A 17,823-nucleotide genomic window follows, 5' to 3' on the forward strand; every position below is an offset into this window, starting at 1 on the left:
TGAATTTGGTCCTGAATACAAATACAACTATATGAAACCTTTGGATTAGTGGTCTCCAACGCTCTTGTTGATCTGTATTTTCAGCAAAAACGTAATAGCAGTCATCAATAAACTAGAAAATACTGGTGCATAATTGAAAAGGAAAGACAAGATAGTATGTCACTATTTGACTTTCAACTATCAAAAATAACTTATATAATATTTGATAAACTAAAAAAGATATGTTAGAATCACGGATGTTACTTGACAACATTTGCCTTAAAATACTGCTTACATTTTTGAGTAGGTCATAATATCAGTATTTCAATCTTATTTTCCTTACTCCAATAATGTGTTCTGAAAACACACATGTTGTAAAGTTTTGCTAGAATAAAAAACAAGAATAGCAAATAATATATGTCACCTTAGGTTTAGGAAAGTGAGACACAAGATGGTCTTTAAAACTGAATGTATAATAATGTAAAAGAAACTTGGAAAAGTATATAACTGATTACATGACCAAATTTATAAAGTGGGGAAATTTAGCCATATATTATTCACCCTAACCCACCCTCACCCCTGACCTTTCTTGAGGATATTAATCTAACAATGATAACATTTCAGCAGCACTAATTCAACAACTTGTTTCTTTAGTCTTATGCACAACCCTAAATGTTCCACATAAATGGGTTTTAGTGAGTGGAGAAACCTTTTAAATTATATACTGTAGGAGATAAAGAAATGTGTAAGGGAATGACATGAAAAATACTGTTATATTAGATAATGATAATTAGAACAAAAGTCCATATAGTATATTTCAAAGTCCTACCTAATTTTAGTGAGTTCCTGGATACACAAGGGAAAAAACCCAGAATTTTTTCATACTTTCAAAATGAATACATATGAAAATATCTTGAGTGACAAGAAACCTGCAAACTTGTCAAAATATGTGAATATTTTTTCAACATATTCAAAATGAACGGAGCATCCATGAATACATCTTAACATAATATTTAGTGCGCAATACTTAGCACAAAGCCTGTGGTGCCTAGAATAGTGCTTTGTAATTAAAGCATCTCAATAAATCTGAACGAACTAAATAACAAATATGTTGACAACTGATTAATAAATCAATACATCTTTTCTTGCCAAACCTGGTACTTAATATTTTGGAAATGGAGGACAGCCTTCAGGAACAGGGCTTAGGCAAGACAAAAATTATTGATGTTCGCATATTGGAGGACAAGAAATAAAATAAACTTGAATTCAAATTATTCTGTGAGTCTGGCACTATTTCTCCACACCTAAAGGCAAGTGGCAAAGTAGAGTGTCTTCAAACAATAGATGACACCAATACCATCTCTTTATCAGTATCTATATTATCATACCAATTTCTATGGATTCCCTAATTTAGTATATAAATTGTAAAGGAAATATGGCTAGAGTCAGGAAATCTGCATTATAATACTGACTCACTGCCTGACCTCAAATCAGCACTCCTTCTTTTTGAATTTCATAGTCTTTAAACACATAATACTCTTGTGAAATATAAAAATGCTGACCAACTAACAGAAGTAATAAACAAATTAGTAATGATTTCCAAAGTTCCACAAACTCCAAATTCCATATTAAAAGTGGTTAAATATATATTTAAATTCTGCATTAAAGTATATATAAAACATTTTAATATTTTGTATTAAAACTTTAAAAATATATAATTAGGGCAAAAAAACTTTTGTGGCTCAACTGCAAAACATAAATATAACAAAATGTCTCTATCTAATAAACAGATGCATACACAATGGTGGTTTGGGATAATCTAAGGAAAAACAATAAGAATACACGGATTGTAAACTTTATTCATTGTCATTAAACCACGTAACTTATTCAGACATATTCTGGAGCACTAATAAAATATTAGCTTATTTCTTATTCCATGGAATTAAAGCTATATCACACATATGATGCTATTTATAACAGAAATCATCGCAAGTAGAGTGAACTTTCTCTTTGATGGTAAGACCTTGCAAAATGGAGATTTGCGTATTTTCAGTTAAAATTGTGAAAAGGAATATATTTAAAAGCCCAGGAATAGGATCAAGATTAACAGTAGGCTTAATCTTTAAGTATCCTTAAAATTTTATTGTGTGAGTGACATAATACGATCTATGGAAAGGTCTGTACATTTTGATAATATCCTCAGTATGAGTAGCAGGACTACATTCTGGATTTAGGACTAAAGCGATTAACCAAGGTCAGTAAACAATGAGTTTTATTCTGTAAGTAAATTTATTCTATAGGTAACTTCTAATTCTTGAAAGAACACTGTATTAACAGTTACAGCCTATCTTAAATCAGTTCAATAATTTTAAAGACTAGAAAATGTTTTAAAAATATGAATTTTAAAAATGTTCAGAATATCCATTAGTTATCCAGTGGTTGAAAACTAATTGGAATTTCTTTGGAAAAATCCCTCAATGGATTTTATGTTTTAAGTTGTGCTCTCCTGAAATAAGAAAAAAAAAAAAAACCACTCACTAAAATTCTTTTAACTTAATACACATTTCAAAATGCAAAAATGTGATGATGTCTTCAAAGGCAAAGTTCACAATATGTCAAAATCAAATAGACAAGAAAGTAAAAAAGATCTCATAATTACTACTCTATAAAACTGGGATTAAAAACATGACAACCATAAATCCTTACTTGAAAATATTCAAATTGTGGAATATATATATTTTTAAGATAATATTTGTGTTTCTTATTAAGGTTGCTATTTCTGAGAAGTTTCAGGTTCAGCTTTCTGTTTTTAGCTTATAGTAAGTTTTAGCTTATAATAAATCTTCATAGCATCCTACTTGCTGTAAAAAATACATTTTTAGATAAGTATAGAAAATTATTTAATTAAAAAATTCATTTATGAATATATTTAGAATTTCTTCTGTTATAGACAGGCATAAATCTCATTCTCTTCAATAACAAAATCATCAAAAGACATAGAAAACCCACACATGACATATATTACTTTTTAAAGTAATAGTCTCAAATATAGTGGAACCATATATGAAAAATCTACATCATTTCAGTCAGTGTAAATCTCTTGCACAGGAAACACTAACTTGGGCAGTTTGTAAACACAATCTTGAAGGATTAGCTATGAAGTCCCTATAAGTCCTTTTACCATAAATAAAATATGATAGGAACTACTTCTAAGACTTTTTATCCCAGTTTGTTGCTTCTGACATTTGCATATATTTAGATTTATTCATCTCATTTAGGTAGCTGCTCTTTAACACCTATTTTAATTTGAAGATTAAACTGGCAGATCTACAGTTTAACCTACCTTTTGTCAATATGAGTGATAAAGAACTAATCAACTTCAAACAGACAACAAACATCCTTAAGCAAGTTCAATGATTTATGGAAGCCCAAGGTTGACTTAAGAATCAAGATTACCAGAATTTTAACAAGTTGAGGTTCGGCAAATAAACATTTTTTTTCTATGAACTTTATTCTGTGGCTTTATTACCTACACCATTATTATAACTATGGAGATGAGATCTTGTTCAGTCAATAAGTTTGCCTTTTCTCATAAGTGAAACTTGATTTAAAAAACAAACCAGTGCACGCTTTTTTCAAAATGAAGCGTTTCCCCTCCCCCAAATTACCTTCACATATAGTTGACTTCTCTAAGTCTAGCCAGAACATTTTCCATAATTACCTTAGCCTGTGCCTATTGCTCTGTATAGTACTCCACTAAGGAAGACCACAGAAGAGTATTTTCTTTGATCAACAACAACAGTAAACAATCTTATCCAGGACAATAATAAAAGCGATAAATTAACCCTACTTCTTTGAGTCTTAAATGAGCTGAGAGGAGGATGTCCAAGAGATTCAAGGGAAAAAAGAAAATAATCAAATGAATCACATCAATGTCAGAATTCACTTAAAACTTCAGAAGAGAACTTTTCATTCTTGGAAGACAGATGCACAGCACATTTAGAAAAAAATTTATGTAGAATCATATTTTAAGATATAGAAAGAAAATAGATTAAGAATATTGTATTTACTTTTGGACTAATTGAGTCTGTCCTTAAACTTCTACTCTACCTATTCAGAGCTCGGTAATCACTTTGTTAAAAAGGGGGGACGGGGTGCTGCTTGCTAATAGACCCAGACTTTAGTGATGCATACATCTGCATATTACCACCTTACTCGGCTCTACTCTGTTTGCAGTACTTAGCCTAATGAGCCTTCTCTCTACCTCCCTTTTTCGTTATTGGGTGTATAGTGCTCAGGAGATACCAAGACTTGGGAGTCAGTTCTGCAGGGAGGTTTTGTAGCTAAGAGGGGGTATGAAAGAAAAAGTAAGGGCCATCACCCTGTACTATCTCAATGCTCAGCACATCTCTCACCAATCAGGAGTCCTTTTCCTACTAGAATGCTGAAAGAGAAGCTCGGTGGTCCAGTGAGAACCTCCCAGGACTGCACGGGCTCTGTTTGTCTAGCACGTTTTTCCTTGTGGCTCTGATTGTGTCAGAGTGCCCACCCGTCACACTTATCTCCAACCTCTTTTGAGTGAATAGCTTAAAGCTGACGGCATGGGGTTCTGGAGTCACTCAGTTAAGCTTTGTACTGACAACTTCTCACTAGAGAAGTTTGCTGCCAGCCCTTCCGGAGACAGCCGGAACACAAACTCCTTCTGAGACCATCACTCAGTCCCGCCACTTGCCCCGCACCACCAGTCACATGGCCCCCCGCCTCCACGAGAGACACCCACACATCCTCATTACCTTCAGCTTCCTAAAGCGACAGAGGCTATAGGGTCACTTGGGGTTAGGGTTATTTTCTTTTCTTTCTTAAGAAGAGTTCCTGTTGACATAATTTGTTTCAAATAAAGAGAAACCGTGGTAATCTTCACCAGGACGGAGTGAGGTGGAGGGTCCCGAGCGTTGGGAAAGTGTCAACCAAAGCCATGGATCTCAGCTTCCCTGAGATTCCTGCCTTTTTCTACACCAAATTCTCACCCCACGCCCACAAGACAAATAAATGAATATATTATAAACCAAATTGAATTGTGACACCCCCAAACCCTCACAGTAACCTCAATCCTCCAAATGTCCCCTTAAACAGGAGACAGAGAGAGAGACAGAGAGAGAGAGAGGAAAACAGAAGCGATTACCAGAGTTTTGTTCCCGTTCTTGCTGAGAGGGCCCCGGAAAACTCCCTTTATGTTGCGAAAGTGTCCGTTGCTGAGATGCGTGGAGCTGATGACAATGTAGTAACACTCCATGGAGCAGCCGCCGCCTCCTCCACCGCAGCCGCCGCTTCCAGGCACCCCGCGCCCGCAGCCGCAGCGCGCCGGGGCCCGGGGAGGGTGGGCTAGGAACCGGCCGCGAGGGCGAACCACCGCCTCTCTCGCACGTCCGCCGGAGACAGGCTCACTACGCGCCTCTGCCGTGCGCGCCGAGGTTCCTCCGCCTCCGCATGCTCGCCGCGCTATCCGTCTCAGGCTCTGTTTCTCTCCTAATTCGCCTTAGGGCGATTCGCCCCGCGGGAGGATCCCGGGCTGGGAGGGGCCGGCCAGGCAGCCGGGAGCGGAGCGCCAGTCAATGCCGGCGGCGCGGCCGAGCGGAGCCGGGCAGCGGGAGCCGCCCGAGCGGCAGCGGCGGTGGCGGCGGCGGCGGCAGCAGCATCCCCCGCTCTCGGTGCCAGCACTCGGAGTTGCTGCTGCTGGCAGGCATGAGTGTTATTATATTGAGCGGCGTTGCCGGTCCATTGCACTGAGCCAATGGCAGGGAGCCACTGGGCTGATACTGAGAGCTGTCAGAGGAGTACATCTGTCACCCGCGGCCTCCCTCCGCCCTCCCCCGCCGCCGCCGGGACCCACGGCAGCGCCGGTCTGGTCGCGAGTGGGAGCGTGCGGCGAGCGGGACGCCCCCAGCGCAGCGCCGCGGCGGCAGAGGGCCAGGGACTCGAAGGCCACCGCGAGCGGGCGGCAGAGCGGCCCGAGACCGAAAAGTGGGAGACTCCTGTAAGGTGGGGGCGGAGGGGAAAATGTAGAGACACGGAGATTTCTTGCCTAGCAGTCGGGGAAGGGGGAGGGGACGTTGGGGGGGTGGGGGTAAATAAATTAATAATTCAGCACGAAAGCCAAGCGCTTGCAACTGCCGCGTATCCAGGCAGGTGCCAGCAGCTGCTTCTCTCTTGAGATAGTTACTACCCATTGCGTTTAGCTTATTTGATCTTATTTGTTTTTAATGTGGTTTTAGTATGGAGGCTGGATCCTGTTCCGAATCTTAGAGGAAGAAAATGTCCCTCCACCCACCACCCATTTGTAGAGATTATAAAGGTTTGTGTTGATAGTTTGGGGGGCGGGGAGGGGTAGTTGTGGGGACACAAGTGAAATGGATAGAAGGTAACAACAGAGATTCTTGGCTTATGTGTTCCTCGACCCAGAGTTCCCCTCACCCACGTCCCCTGAGAACCTAGGTTCCTGCTAAATTGCCAAAGCTGAACGGAAAGGGATGCTTTGCCGCAAAGAAGCTGCTGCCAAGAGCTTGCTTTGCGTTTCTCTACAGTTCTTTTCCCACCACAGAGAGTGGTAGCGAACAAAAGCGTTTGCCCTAGAAGCGACCTGAAAGGAAAATCTCCCGCAAAGGAACTAATGGGCTCATTAGGAAAGTAGGGGATGGGGTCTGCTGCGTTCACTGAAGAGAAACCATCGCGCTGGGTTTTAAGGGGCCAAGGTAGCCATCGGCCTAGATGTGCCCTGCCACCCTCCCTCTCACCCAGTTGATTCTTTGTGTAAGTTTAACTCCTCGGAGGTGGTAGGGTGAGAGCATCCCATCAGGTGTATATACGACTCATTAGTCCGCACTTAAAAAGATCGATAACAGGCAGTGGGAGGCTGGGAGATGGTGGCTTCAGTGGATTTACTGAAGGCTTTATTTTCCTCTTGCCTTGAATGGCTTAATTGGTTAAAGCAGATTCCAGGCATTCTGCTGCTCCTGCGTCAGAGCATACTGCACTTTGATATAAATTGTGTTGATCTTTTTTATTTGAAGGTCAGGATTTCAAGACAGTCCATTCTGGGTGTCCCATATATATGATTTTACATAGCAGTGACTCTGCAAACCACAATATGGTCCTTAAATGAATCTGCCAGTTCGATTTCACTCTTTGAAAGAGGAAGAACAGAAAGAGAAAAAGAGTATTTATAAGAGGCAATAGTCATGTGAGTAATTTGTAACTTACAGGGGTGAAAGAGGGAAGTGCTAGATTCATCTAAGGGAAATTCTCCATGTGTCTTGCTTCAATTCAAACAAAGAAAAAAAGTTGGTATGGATTTATCAAAGCTCATTATGAAGTGTCAGAGTTATTTAGAGGTACTTGGCTAAATTTCTCAGATATCCACTTGGGGGAGTCTGGAAGTCTTGGGAGAAAGAGAAAGCAAGAATTTACAAAACTTCTATACTCTGTGGAACAGATCACCTAATAATTTGTTACAATTCAGTGTGAACACAATCTTATTAGGAAAAAAAAGTTAAGTGATCTCCACCAAATACTGTGTGCAAATCAAATCCATTTTGGCTCCTTTCATTAGAGTTATTTTTAATTTATATTTTGAGACTGTAGTGATTCTCTGTACATATCACCTTGGGAACAACTCATGACCTGTATGATTTTCATTATGTCTTTTGAAGTTTTGGAAACTTGCAATTATTAGACAGGAGATAAAATCTTCATTTTTACTGAACCAAACCAAGGAATCTCCTAAGGAAATGGAAGATGGCCCATATGTGAAAGAATCAGATAATATAGATTTCTTGTGTGTATAAGTCACAATAATCTAAGCTAGGTTTTTTGCAATATTTTCCTTTCAAAATACTTCTGACAAAATGTTCAGATCTGTATGTACATCATGAAGCTCAATTTCCAGTTCAGGAAACAGGAACCACAGTTACTTGAATTATCCCATGGAACAGAATATCATCTATATGGGATGCCATATTGTGTTTCTACTGGCAAAGTTGATATATAATATATACCATATATATGATATACATACATGTATATGATGATGTATATGTCCTAAAAACCAACTTTAGTGAAATAATCTCTGACAAGATTCACTTTAGTGTCAGAATAGTCTACCTTTGCCACTTACAAGCTTTATGATATGATGGGGTAGCTTTTGACTGCAGTATCTAAACCTGTGTATAAATGGTAGTAAACACACCATAGGTCTGTTGCTAATACATTAAGGATGCTGACAGTTAAAAAAGGAATGTAAATTTTTTTACATAAAATTTATCCTCATTGTTTCACTACACATGAAGTATTCTATCTCAACATTACCTAATGCTGAGTGTAATCAGCAAGATTCTATACCTACACCTTGAACTTGCACAGACATATATCAGAAGAGAATGCAGATTCCTTTTGTTTACCCTCATTTCAATTGAGTAGCCATATCTATACTGTAACGGTCATTCAAATAAAACTACTAATCACACTATATGATATTCATTATGCCATTACCAATGAGCTCTGTTGCTAGTGGACTCTTCATTACATCAACCTTAAAATTCAAGAGAAAAATAAGCCACCACCATGTGCGTTCTGGCTTCTAATTACAACAAACAACTCCTAGGCATAATGGAATTCCTCTATTAAAATATGAAATAATTTTTTTCATTTGAATTTTGCTAAAAATTAAGAGAGAAGTCAAGTAGGAAATCAGGACTTCCCCATCATCTCAGAGAGAAATCATACCTTTCTGTGGCAATAAATTAAAATCAGTAAACAGTGACAAATTATTGTGACCTCCCATCTTGCTGTTCCCATGTCTTTCCTTTTGTCATGGTGCAAAGGAAGTAAGTACATAAGTAAGCATCTTCAAATTTCCTATTGTGTTACAATCTCTTTGATATCCATGGTCTGTTCCCATTATTTCAAACAATTCTGATTTATGTTTTTAGTAGCCATTTTGGCATTGATTATTTCTATAGAACAATGCCACTCTTAATTTAAAAAATAAAAGATTTACCTTTCAGAAACTTAGAAAATTTATATTAGGTTAAACATCTAACTGCTATTGTAAACATGCAGAATCAATATTTCTTAATCATAAAATTTTTAAAAATATTTTATGGGATCATTATAGATCACTTGGGTTTAATTACCAACTTACCAGCTGAAAAATTTACAATTAATAAATTAAACATAAACGTTTTAAGTAACTGGCATTACTCTAAAAAAAATTGCAGTTCATTTTTTGCCACCACTATACTTCAATTTTCCCTTTCTACTGGTGCAGTTTCCCCTTCCATTTTCCCCTTTCTACCATTGTGATTCAAATCAAGATCCCGTATGCTCTGTGCTTATACTAATTTACCTCACTCCTTGTTCCTCATTTTACTTTGCTTAGCCCAAAGCTGGGTACCAGGTTTCTGCACAGCAACTGAGCATTGTTCCTGACCTGTTACTGGCTCACGCAGAATTTCAGGATAAAGTTATTGCCATGAAATGTAAAACCAAGGTCCTGCCTTCCTTCCCAGACCAGCAGCTGGACCCCTCCATCCTGAATCCCTGCTGTGATTCCCTCTGTCCAGTTCTTCCAGAGGGAAGTAAAACTTCCCTGAGTTTGCCTACTGATGTTTGAGACCATACCTTGCTACCTTCGCATGACTGGACTTCCTACTTCCTGTCATTACAATCTCTGAATGCTTTTACTCTATCTGGATAACTTGCCATTGCTAAAGTGAACTATCCACAAATCAACTTCTGCGTCCCAGAAACTCAGCCTTACCTGAGCTTCTGAGCTTCTGTGAACCAAGTTCCCGTTCTTATATCATTTGAAAAAAAAAAAAAAAAGCATATTCCAGTGTTATTCAACTGTGTCTGTGATGTAATCTTAGCGGTTACAGAGTATATTATTGGGATTCAGAACTTTCCTTTTTTTTTTACTATAATGATCTAACAATAATCTGTAACTCAGTTCTGTCACTATGTATCTCTTGTGTTTGCATTCATGTTTGTGATCACGTTGGTGTCAAGTATTATTTATTGCTTTTATTGTTTTGGACTAATGAGGAAAAATCTAGGAACTTAACATAAATGTTTTGTTTATTTTAAAATGTGTTCAAATGATGTCATGACATGCTGTATGAACAAAGGTGTGGCATAAATTGAGAAAAGTGGTGGGAGAACTATATCACCATACAGTACCCCTATCACTATAATCATCAGGCATACTTAGATCAGTATTGACACAAATACTCATAAACACATTCATGTTTTGAGATAGGATTTGGTTTCAGCAAAGCAACATCATCTGTTGTATTAAATTAAGATTACAAATTTGGATATTTTGTCTGTTGTATTTTTGTTTGATTTCTGTTTTTTGTTTTGTATTTACATAAGAGTTATAAGCATATGGGGTTTTATAATTAGTTTAATGTTAACATATTTCAGTATGTCACTAGTGAACTTAATTTATGCTAGAGAATCTTTAAAAAGGATCTATATGTTATTCAAGTATGAGAAAACTGGTATATGCTAGTCATGGGATAAGTATTGAATAACCATTACTGACCTTATCTGAAGCTGATACTATTATGGTATGATTTGAAAAGAGATGGTGACTTTTTAAGGTAATTATTAGTTAATTATTACCTAAAAGTAGTCCAATCTCCCTATTCCTGTTTCTGTATCTCAGATCTGCTGGATTTAAATGTGGGGCCTGTTAAAAACAAATACTGTATTTTGAGAAATCTGATATCCTGTCAATTGTAAGATATATTCTTTTTATCTCCACTATAAATAAAACACGCTGCCAATTAACTGTAAGAAGCCACTGATTATAAGACATCTGAATTACAGAGTTGTTAAAAACAAAAAGGCACCTAATAATCGATATATTGAACCTAAATTTGGTAGACACTATCACAGTTAATACCTAACTAGAAACCACTTTAAGATATGTCCAACTAAAGCAACCATGGAATATGGTCAAGTAGTGATTCAATTTCCTTAACTTCAGTTATTTCACCTCTAAAAGAAAGGGAATAAGCCAAATATGATCTTATGTATTTTCAAGCTTTAATTTCTCTGATTCTTTGGCAACTTCTCTAGAGCTGATATTGATCAGCCCTGGCAGAACAGAGCACCATTTTAATTTCCTACTTCAGGATGTATGTCTTAAATAGCTGGGGGACATGCAGAAATTGTGGAAATTGATACAAATGTAAACAATCAGAGAGAACTTTTATAATTTTGCTTGGGTTTAACCCTAGGAAGTAAATTAAACAATTTATATTATGCAGTTCTTTCACATGTCTTAAAATAATGGTAGGTCACCTATTGACCAGTCTATTTATCTGATACTGATAATGGATTTTACCTTTTTATTCCTTTACTTTTCAATTCTAATAAGTAAAATTGGGATAGATGCCAGAAAAATGCTAATTTTAGAGTCAAAGCCACATTTCTAATATGTTGCCAAAGAAATTAATATAATTGGATGCTATACATCTAATTTACCAGAAAGAATAACATTAAGATATATTATTGTAAGTCAAGAAAAAGTTGAGCAATTATTACATTCCTATGTTTTACAGTCTTTTTGGAAAGCAATCTGGCAACATCTATTAACATTAAAATTGCATATAACTTTTGACCTAGCCATTGCATTCCTGGGACTTTCTACATAGAATAAAAGGATATTCACAAGAATACTTAATGCAACATTGTTTAATTATTCATAGTTATTAAAAACACTGGAAACAAAGGAAATAATCATTAGTCAGGGTAGACTTTGTGTCTAATAATATAATAAACTGTATCTGTACCCATTGATTTGGTATTATTACCTAGTTGTTTTAATGTATAAGAAATGTAGCATACAAATGAAAGAACAGTATTAAATAGGATCTGGTTTTATATTAAAAAAACAAGAATGTGTATATATTTGTAAAATAAGCAGACATGAATATAAGTAAGGGTATATGTAGGTTGTTAACATACTTGAATGTCAGGTATGAGGGAGAAGAAAGAATTAGAAGAGAAGGAAAAATCTAGGGAAGTAGATGAAAAAAGAAGACTTACATACATACACATACACACATCTGGGTAAGAAAACAGAAAACAAAAAAAGAAAAAGAAAAGAAAAAGAAAAAAGGAAAGAATGAAGAAAAAGAGGGAGGAAGATACAAATATCACCTAGTTAGTATGTGAAGAATTATAGGAGATAGATGAAAGCAGGGGGAATATTGGGAAGATACCAAAATGAAAGCAATTTGTCTACAATGGTGAGTAGTGATGGGGATGAGGGAATGAATTTGGGAAATGCTTTGAAACTTTAATTGACAAGATTTACTGATAGGTTGGATGTGGGGTGATGAAAAGACTAATACAGAATAACTGAGAATTTGATCTGAGCAAATGAAGGTTACTGGTGCATTTTATTGAGATGGGGAAATCTAGAGAGAAGAAGGTTAGGGGAAATGCTAAAATTTAGATTAATTTTTAACAAGTTTGAGATGACTTTTAGATGTACAAGTGGGGAGAATAGAGGTGGCCAGGTATAGAGTCTGGAGTCAGGATCCGATATTCATTTAAGAATGGCATATTGGTGCCATTTACAGGCATGGGACTGTATAAGATCACATGAGAGCACATGTAGATACATAGATAGAGGGCTCCAGGACAGGTCAGAGTTGACTCTATGAAAAGCAGTTTTAATAGGAGACAGGGAATGAGCTGCCAACGGTGCTCAAACCAAGTGAACATGATGCCTTGGAAGCTCTTCCTTACAGAAAAAAAAAAAAAAAGTCGAATTTAAGGAGAGATTGATCAACTATGAGGAATACTGTTGATAGCTCAGGTAAGATGAGATCAGAGAGGTGATCTTAAGTTGGACACGTTGAAAGTCATTGGTGACCTTGAAAAAGCAGTTTCTGGAATATACCAAAAAGACTGTAAAGAATTTACAAAAAATAAATTCTGCAACCAAGCTAAGAAACCAGGCATGTGTGCTATTTGTATGAGAGAAATTTTGTGGAAATATTGCTGTATATAAAACAGATGTGAACAGATTTAAGAATATAATAGAAGATCAAGACTCAATACTGTCCCTCAACACAACTTATATATACTTGAACTCCCCTCTTCTCTAGCAAACCTTTCGCTAATAAGAGGAAGAGGATGTGGACATTTTCACTGAGGTTTCAAGTTTACATATGGTCATATTGATTTAGAACCAAATAAACATAAATTTAAACTATATGCATTTTATTAACTTATCAAATTGATTTATAAATAAATATTTCACACGGATTATGAGGTGATGGTAAAATGGAGACTTCATATAATTCAGATGGGAATATTAGTAGTATAATATTCATGAAAATAAATTTTAAAATATGTATCATAAACCTCACCCCCATTCACCATCTACAAAGCTTTAACTTGTCTATCAAATGACCTACTTCTCTACTAAAGTTGATTGTTCCATGGTGGGCCCCTGAACCAAGCAAGTCCAAGAGTCTCATACTAAGTTTCATGATGGGCCAGTAATATTTTGTGTGCCTGAACTCTAAGAAGCTTAGGAAGAAGTGGTGGACGTTATTGCCACAATGTACCCTTCTTCTATAGAGATTAAGAATGGGGAATATTCCTACAGACCTGTTCTTAAGATCTGCTTGCTTTCACATGTTTCTATGTGACCACTCAGAACCCGTGTGATAAAATTAGTTATTTAAGTTCAGTTAGTATGAATTGGATTTTTATAACTAACTGAGTCCACAACATTCCATTTTTAAACATGTACATGAAGATCCTGAATTCTAGTTAGAAATCTTAAGGAAGAAATCAGATATTTGTTTTTCAATTATGTGTGATAGACAAATACCATAAACAACATAAAATGTAAACAATGGAAAAATGGTTAAACAATACAAGTAATCCAAAAGATATATTATTGCAAATATTATATTTTAATGTCATAAAAATATGACAATGAAGGTAATGTTATAAAAATGGCAGATATAAAATTGCATCTATATATACAAAAGAATAGCCCAATGCACACAAAAATATATACAAAAATGTGATCTCATGATATTACAACAATGTGTTAATAGAGAAATCTCTCAATAGTAAAACTATGATTACTTTTATTTAAATATTTTTGCAGATGTTCATATTTTAAGTGATAATTTTCCTTTACATGAAGGAAAAAAGATATCTTTACTAATTATTAAGTTCTAGGAAAATATATTAAATTTTTTCACTCTAGAAAATGTAAAGATGAGAAAATGAGAAATCATAAAAATATAACAAATAATAAGAAAAGAAGAAACATTAGGCATCTGACAAACATTTATGTTTTCACAATGAATGGGAATAATTTAAATCATCCTAAGAAAGGTGAAGATTTTCAGATTATAAACTCTAACAAGCAACATGTCTAAATCTAAAGTGATAGAGAATTTGAAAGTAAAGAGATGGATGAATATAAATAAGAAAATGCAAACAGAAAGAAACCACTTCTACCCTATGAAATAGTATTTAAGGCCATAAACATTGAAGAGTACAACTGATGAAGAAAATATTACATTCACAAACATTTATGCACCAAATAACATAAGAGCAAAATTTATAAAGCAAAAAGTCTTAGGGAAATAAGCGAAATATATAAAGGAATAATTCGCAAAAGAAATGTGAATAAACATGAGAGGTTGTTGACTCACTTTTTCTATCAGACCATTCAAAATAAAAATAGATTGATAGCATTTACTAGTCTTTTAAGGTTAGTTGTAATATAAATTGGTACAACTGTTTGAAGTGTAATTTGGTTTTGTTCATAAAACTGTAAAAAGTACATGTTGCATGACTCAGCCATTCTACTTCTTGCAGACTACTACACAGAAATAATATCATGAAGAGATAAAAATATAAGCACAAAGTCTTCCCTGCAGAATATTTGTAATACCTAAAATTTAAAAACAATCCATATATTTATAAAGGAGCATAAATAGCAGAAATTAATAAAAATGCTTGCAATGGTATATTAGAGATCAATTCTTAAAAAATAGTTATATCTCTATTATGTAGGATTTTCATCCAAGAACATCAAGACTAATAACTACAGTGCGGTTTTATTTTGGTGTAAATAAATTAGCATATGTATTTTTACAGACAAATAAACAGATGGCTATTGATAAGCATAGGGGAAAGGCAGAAAGACTGGATATGCAACAGAAACTTAATACTGATTAACACTGTCAATATTAAGTTGAATGGTTTGGGGGCAAGAGTCAGGAAGATTGGGTGAAGGCAAACTTCATTTCTTAAAAGATAATATTTTTAATGATTACAAGTGGAGATATAATAATATTTGGGTTTTTTTAGAATTTTTGAAGAAATTAAGAAAACTTTCTGCCTATTTAAATTAACCTCTGCAATTAATTTATTTATCTGTTTACCTTTTCAGTCCTCCAGCAATATCAATGCACCTTAAAAGGAGCAACTTTGTCTGGTTTGCTCACTGTTGCGTCCCCAGGGCCTTGAAAAGTACCTTGAGCTTAGAATGTGCTCAGTAATTACCGTTGACTGAGTTACAGGAGTGGAGGAAGTATTTGGACAAGTATTTGAAAAAGCAAATGCATTAAAATAATGCTTCTCCCTATGGTAAAATCTCTTCATTTTTATTTTATATCAACAAATGTGTTGCCTTTCTATTTATGAACGTTAGAACATGAGGTAAATTAGGTTTCCCTAGTGTATTAGTGAGAATAAACATCAGATTTCTAAAAAGACCCCAGAAAGACAAAAATTTAAGCAAAATAATTTATTTCTCTCATTCATGGTAGTCAGCGTATGAGTTGTCCAGGACAAACAGTGTCAGTGACTCAGGATCTTCTGCTTTGGTGTTCTGCCATGCTACACATGCAGCTTCCATGTTGTAATCTAGGATGACTGCTCTTGCTTCCATCATTGCATACATGTTTCAGCAAATTCAAAGGTGAGAAGGGTAAATGGAGGGCATTGCCCTTCCCTTTAAGAGAATGGCTCTTAACATATGATGCTTCTCTTCTCATATTTAATTGGCTATAATTTTGTCATATAGTCACACAAAGCTGCAACAGGAGGTTTGAGAATGTAGTGCTTGGCTATATACCTAACTAAAATTCAAGAGCTGTATTATTAAAGAAGGAAAAGAGAATTAGAATTGGTATCGCAAAATCAAATTCCTAAAATTGATGGAGCAATTTATTTCAGAGATATGTATTTGAGAGGAACTGATTTTTTTTTAAATTCTCCTATGACTTATGCTAATGTGTGGGTTTCATGATTGACTAATAGAAACAATTTACCCATTCATCTTCCCCCTTTCATAAGAGTAAGTGTAATATAGCAAATGAATTTAAGCCTTGAAAACTTATATCCTAATATCACTGATTTGATTTTAATATTTTAACTTTTAGGAATACTATTCTGATGGGAATTTGTTTTGTGGCAGAGACGTTTGTTGGATCCAGCTATCTTTGACTGCAAGCCCTACTGGGAAGATTTCTCACTACTATTGCCCAACCTTAATCATAAGTCACTAAAAAAAAAAAGAGTATCTGAAGTATACTAAGCTATATGAAACATTTGTCTTAATTTTAATAATCAGTGTTTTAGCATTAACTAAGGGCCACTACTCTTTGCAATAATTTGTTTTACTTTGACTCATAGCCTCAGAGCTGAAACTAAAAGCTATACTCCGAACTGTAGATTAGTGGTTCTCAAACTTTAACCTGCATCAGAATCACCTGGACGACTTGTGAAAACACAGATTTCTGGATCCAACCACAGAGTTTCTGATTCAGTAGGTAGGTCCTAGGTAAGGCTCAATAATTTGCATTTCTAGCAGGTTCCCAGATGATGGTGAGGCTGCTGATTCCTGGTCTGGGGAGCACATTTTGATAACCTTACATCTGCACAGCCAGAGTTCTGACTGCAGCAGATTCTTTCTCTGAACAGAGCTACAGTGTCTAAGAACTCTGCAACTGAAGTCATAACCATAGTCTTTTCAAGCAGAGCAAAGAGATTTTGATTGTTGTCACCACCCCATAATACACACATGGCATAGTATCCCCTGATCATTTAAGCTCACTTTCTCGCCTTTTGGTCAAATAATGATGATCGTTAGACAACTTAAGTAAACTGTTTCAAATTTTATCTTAAGTTATACAAAATTAGCCTACAAGAGTACAGTATCTTAAGTAGATAATAATAATGAGAGGACTCATTATAAGGATACTGATCAACAGTATGGTGTCAAATCAAAATACTATAATATAAATGCTGTTTTAAAATTCAATATCAAAATATCTGACACATATGTACAATTACACAAAAACTTCATTTAAATTTAAGAAAATGATCACAGTAATAATACAAAAGACTTAGGTAGGTATAAAAGTAAGCATTAAGGCCAAGTTCAGAATTTATGGAGAAAGCACTTAAATAGTCAAATAAACAAGTTTTAAAAAGATAAATGTTTGTAATAACTACCAATAATAAATGAAGAAAATAGATTGAAAAGCATGAAAGAAAATAAGGTATTTTAGATACTCGTTTTGCAGAGTATTTTCACTGTGTTCGTTATTAATGGAAAGAAGCCATTAAGCCATTAAGCATTCATTTTCTCTGACCAGTTGTGAGAAAAAAAGAAAGCTATTAAGTTTTCCAGATGATTAAGAAATTGTTTTATACGTTTTGCTTTTATTTTAAGGCATTTTTCTCTTTTACATTAACTTGTACATGCAAATCTAAAACAGTGTGTAAGTT

General features: G+C 35.4%; 1 protein-coding gene and 2 long non-coding RNA genes across 4 annotated transcripts in view; 2 read left to right on the forward strand and 1 right to left on the reverse strand.

The window, feature by feature from the left end:
* Nucleotides 1–5,767, reverse strand: part of ZNF804A (zinc finger protein 804A) — a 306,971-nt gene extending 301,204 nt beyond the window's left edge. Inside the window, exon 1 of the mRNA XM_082397509.1 lies at nt 5,162–5,767. Coding sequence (XP_082253635.1) covers nt 5,162–5,272 — 111 coding nt within the window. The 5' untranslated portion in view covers nt 5,273–5,767. The remainder of the gene's footprint in view (nt 1–5,161) is intronic.
* The window catches only part of LOC309631333, a 467,574-nt gene that overhangs the window by 80,751 nt on the left and 369,000 nt on the right, over nt 1–17,823 (forward strand). The window lies entirely within an intron of this gene.
* LOC309630546 lies at nt 5,820–17,648 on the forward strand. Of its 2 annotated transcripts, none has more exons than XR_014245748.1 (3): nt 5,820–6,018; nt 6,252–6,331; nt 9,413–17,648. It is a non-coding gene; the product is annotated as an uncharacterized lncRNA (long non-coding RNA). The 2 variants fall into 2 exon arrangements; XR_014245749.1 differs by lacking the exon at nt 9,413–17,648 and adding an exon at nt 7,047–9,101.

This window comes from Balaenoptera borealis, assembly GCF_965194805.1.
Source record: "Balaenoptera borealis genome assembly, chromosome: 6".
Lineage (NCBI taxonomy): Eukaryota > Metazoa > Chordata > Mammalia > Artiodactyla > Balaenopteridae > Balaenoptera > Balaenoptera borealis.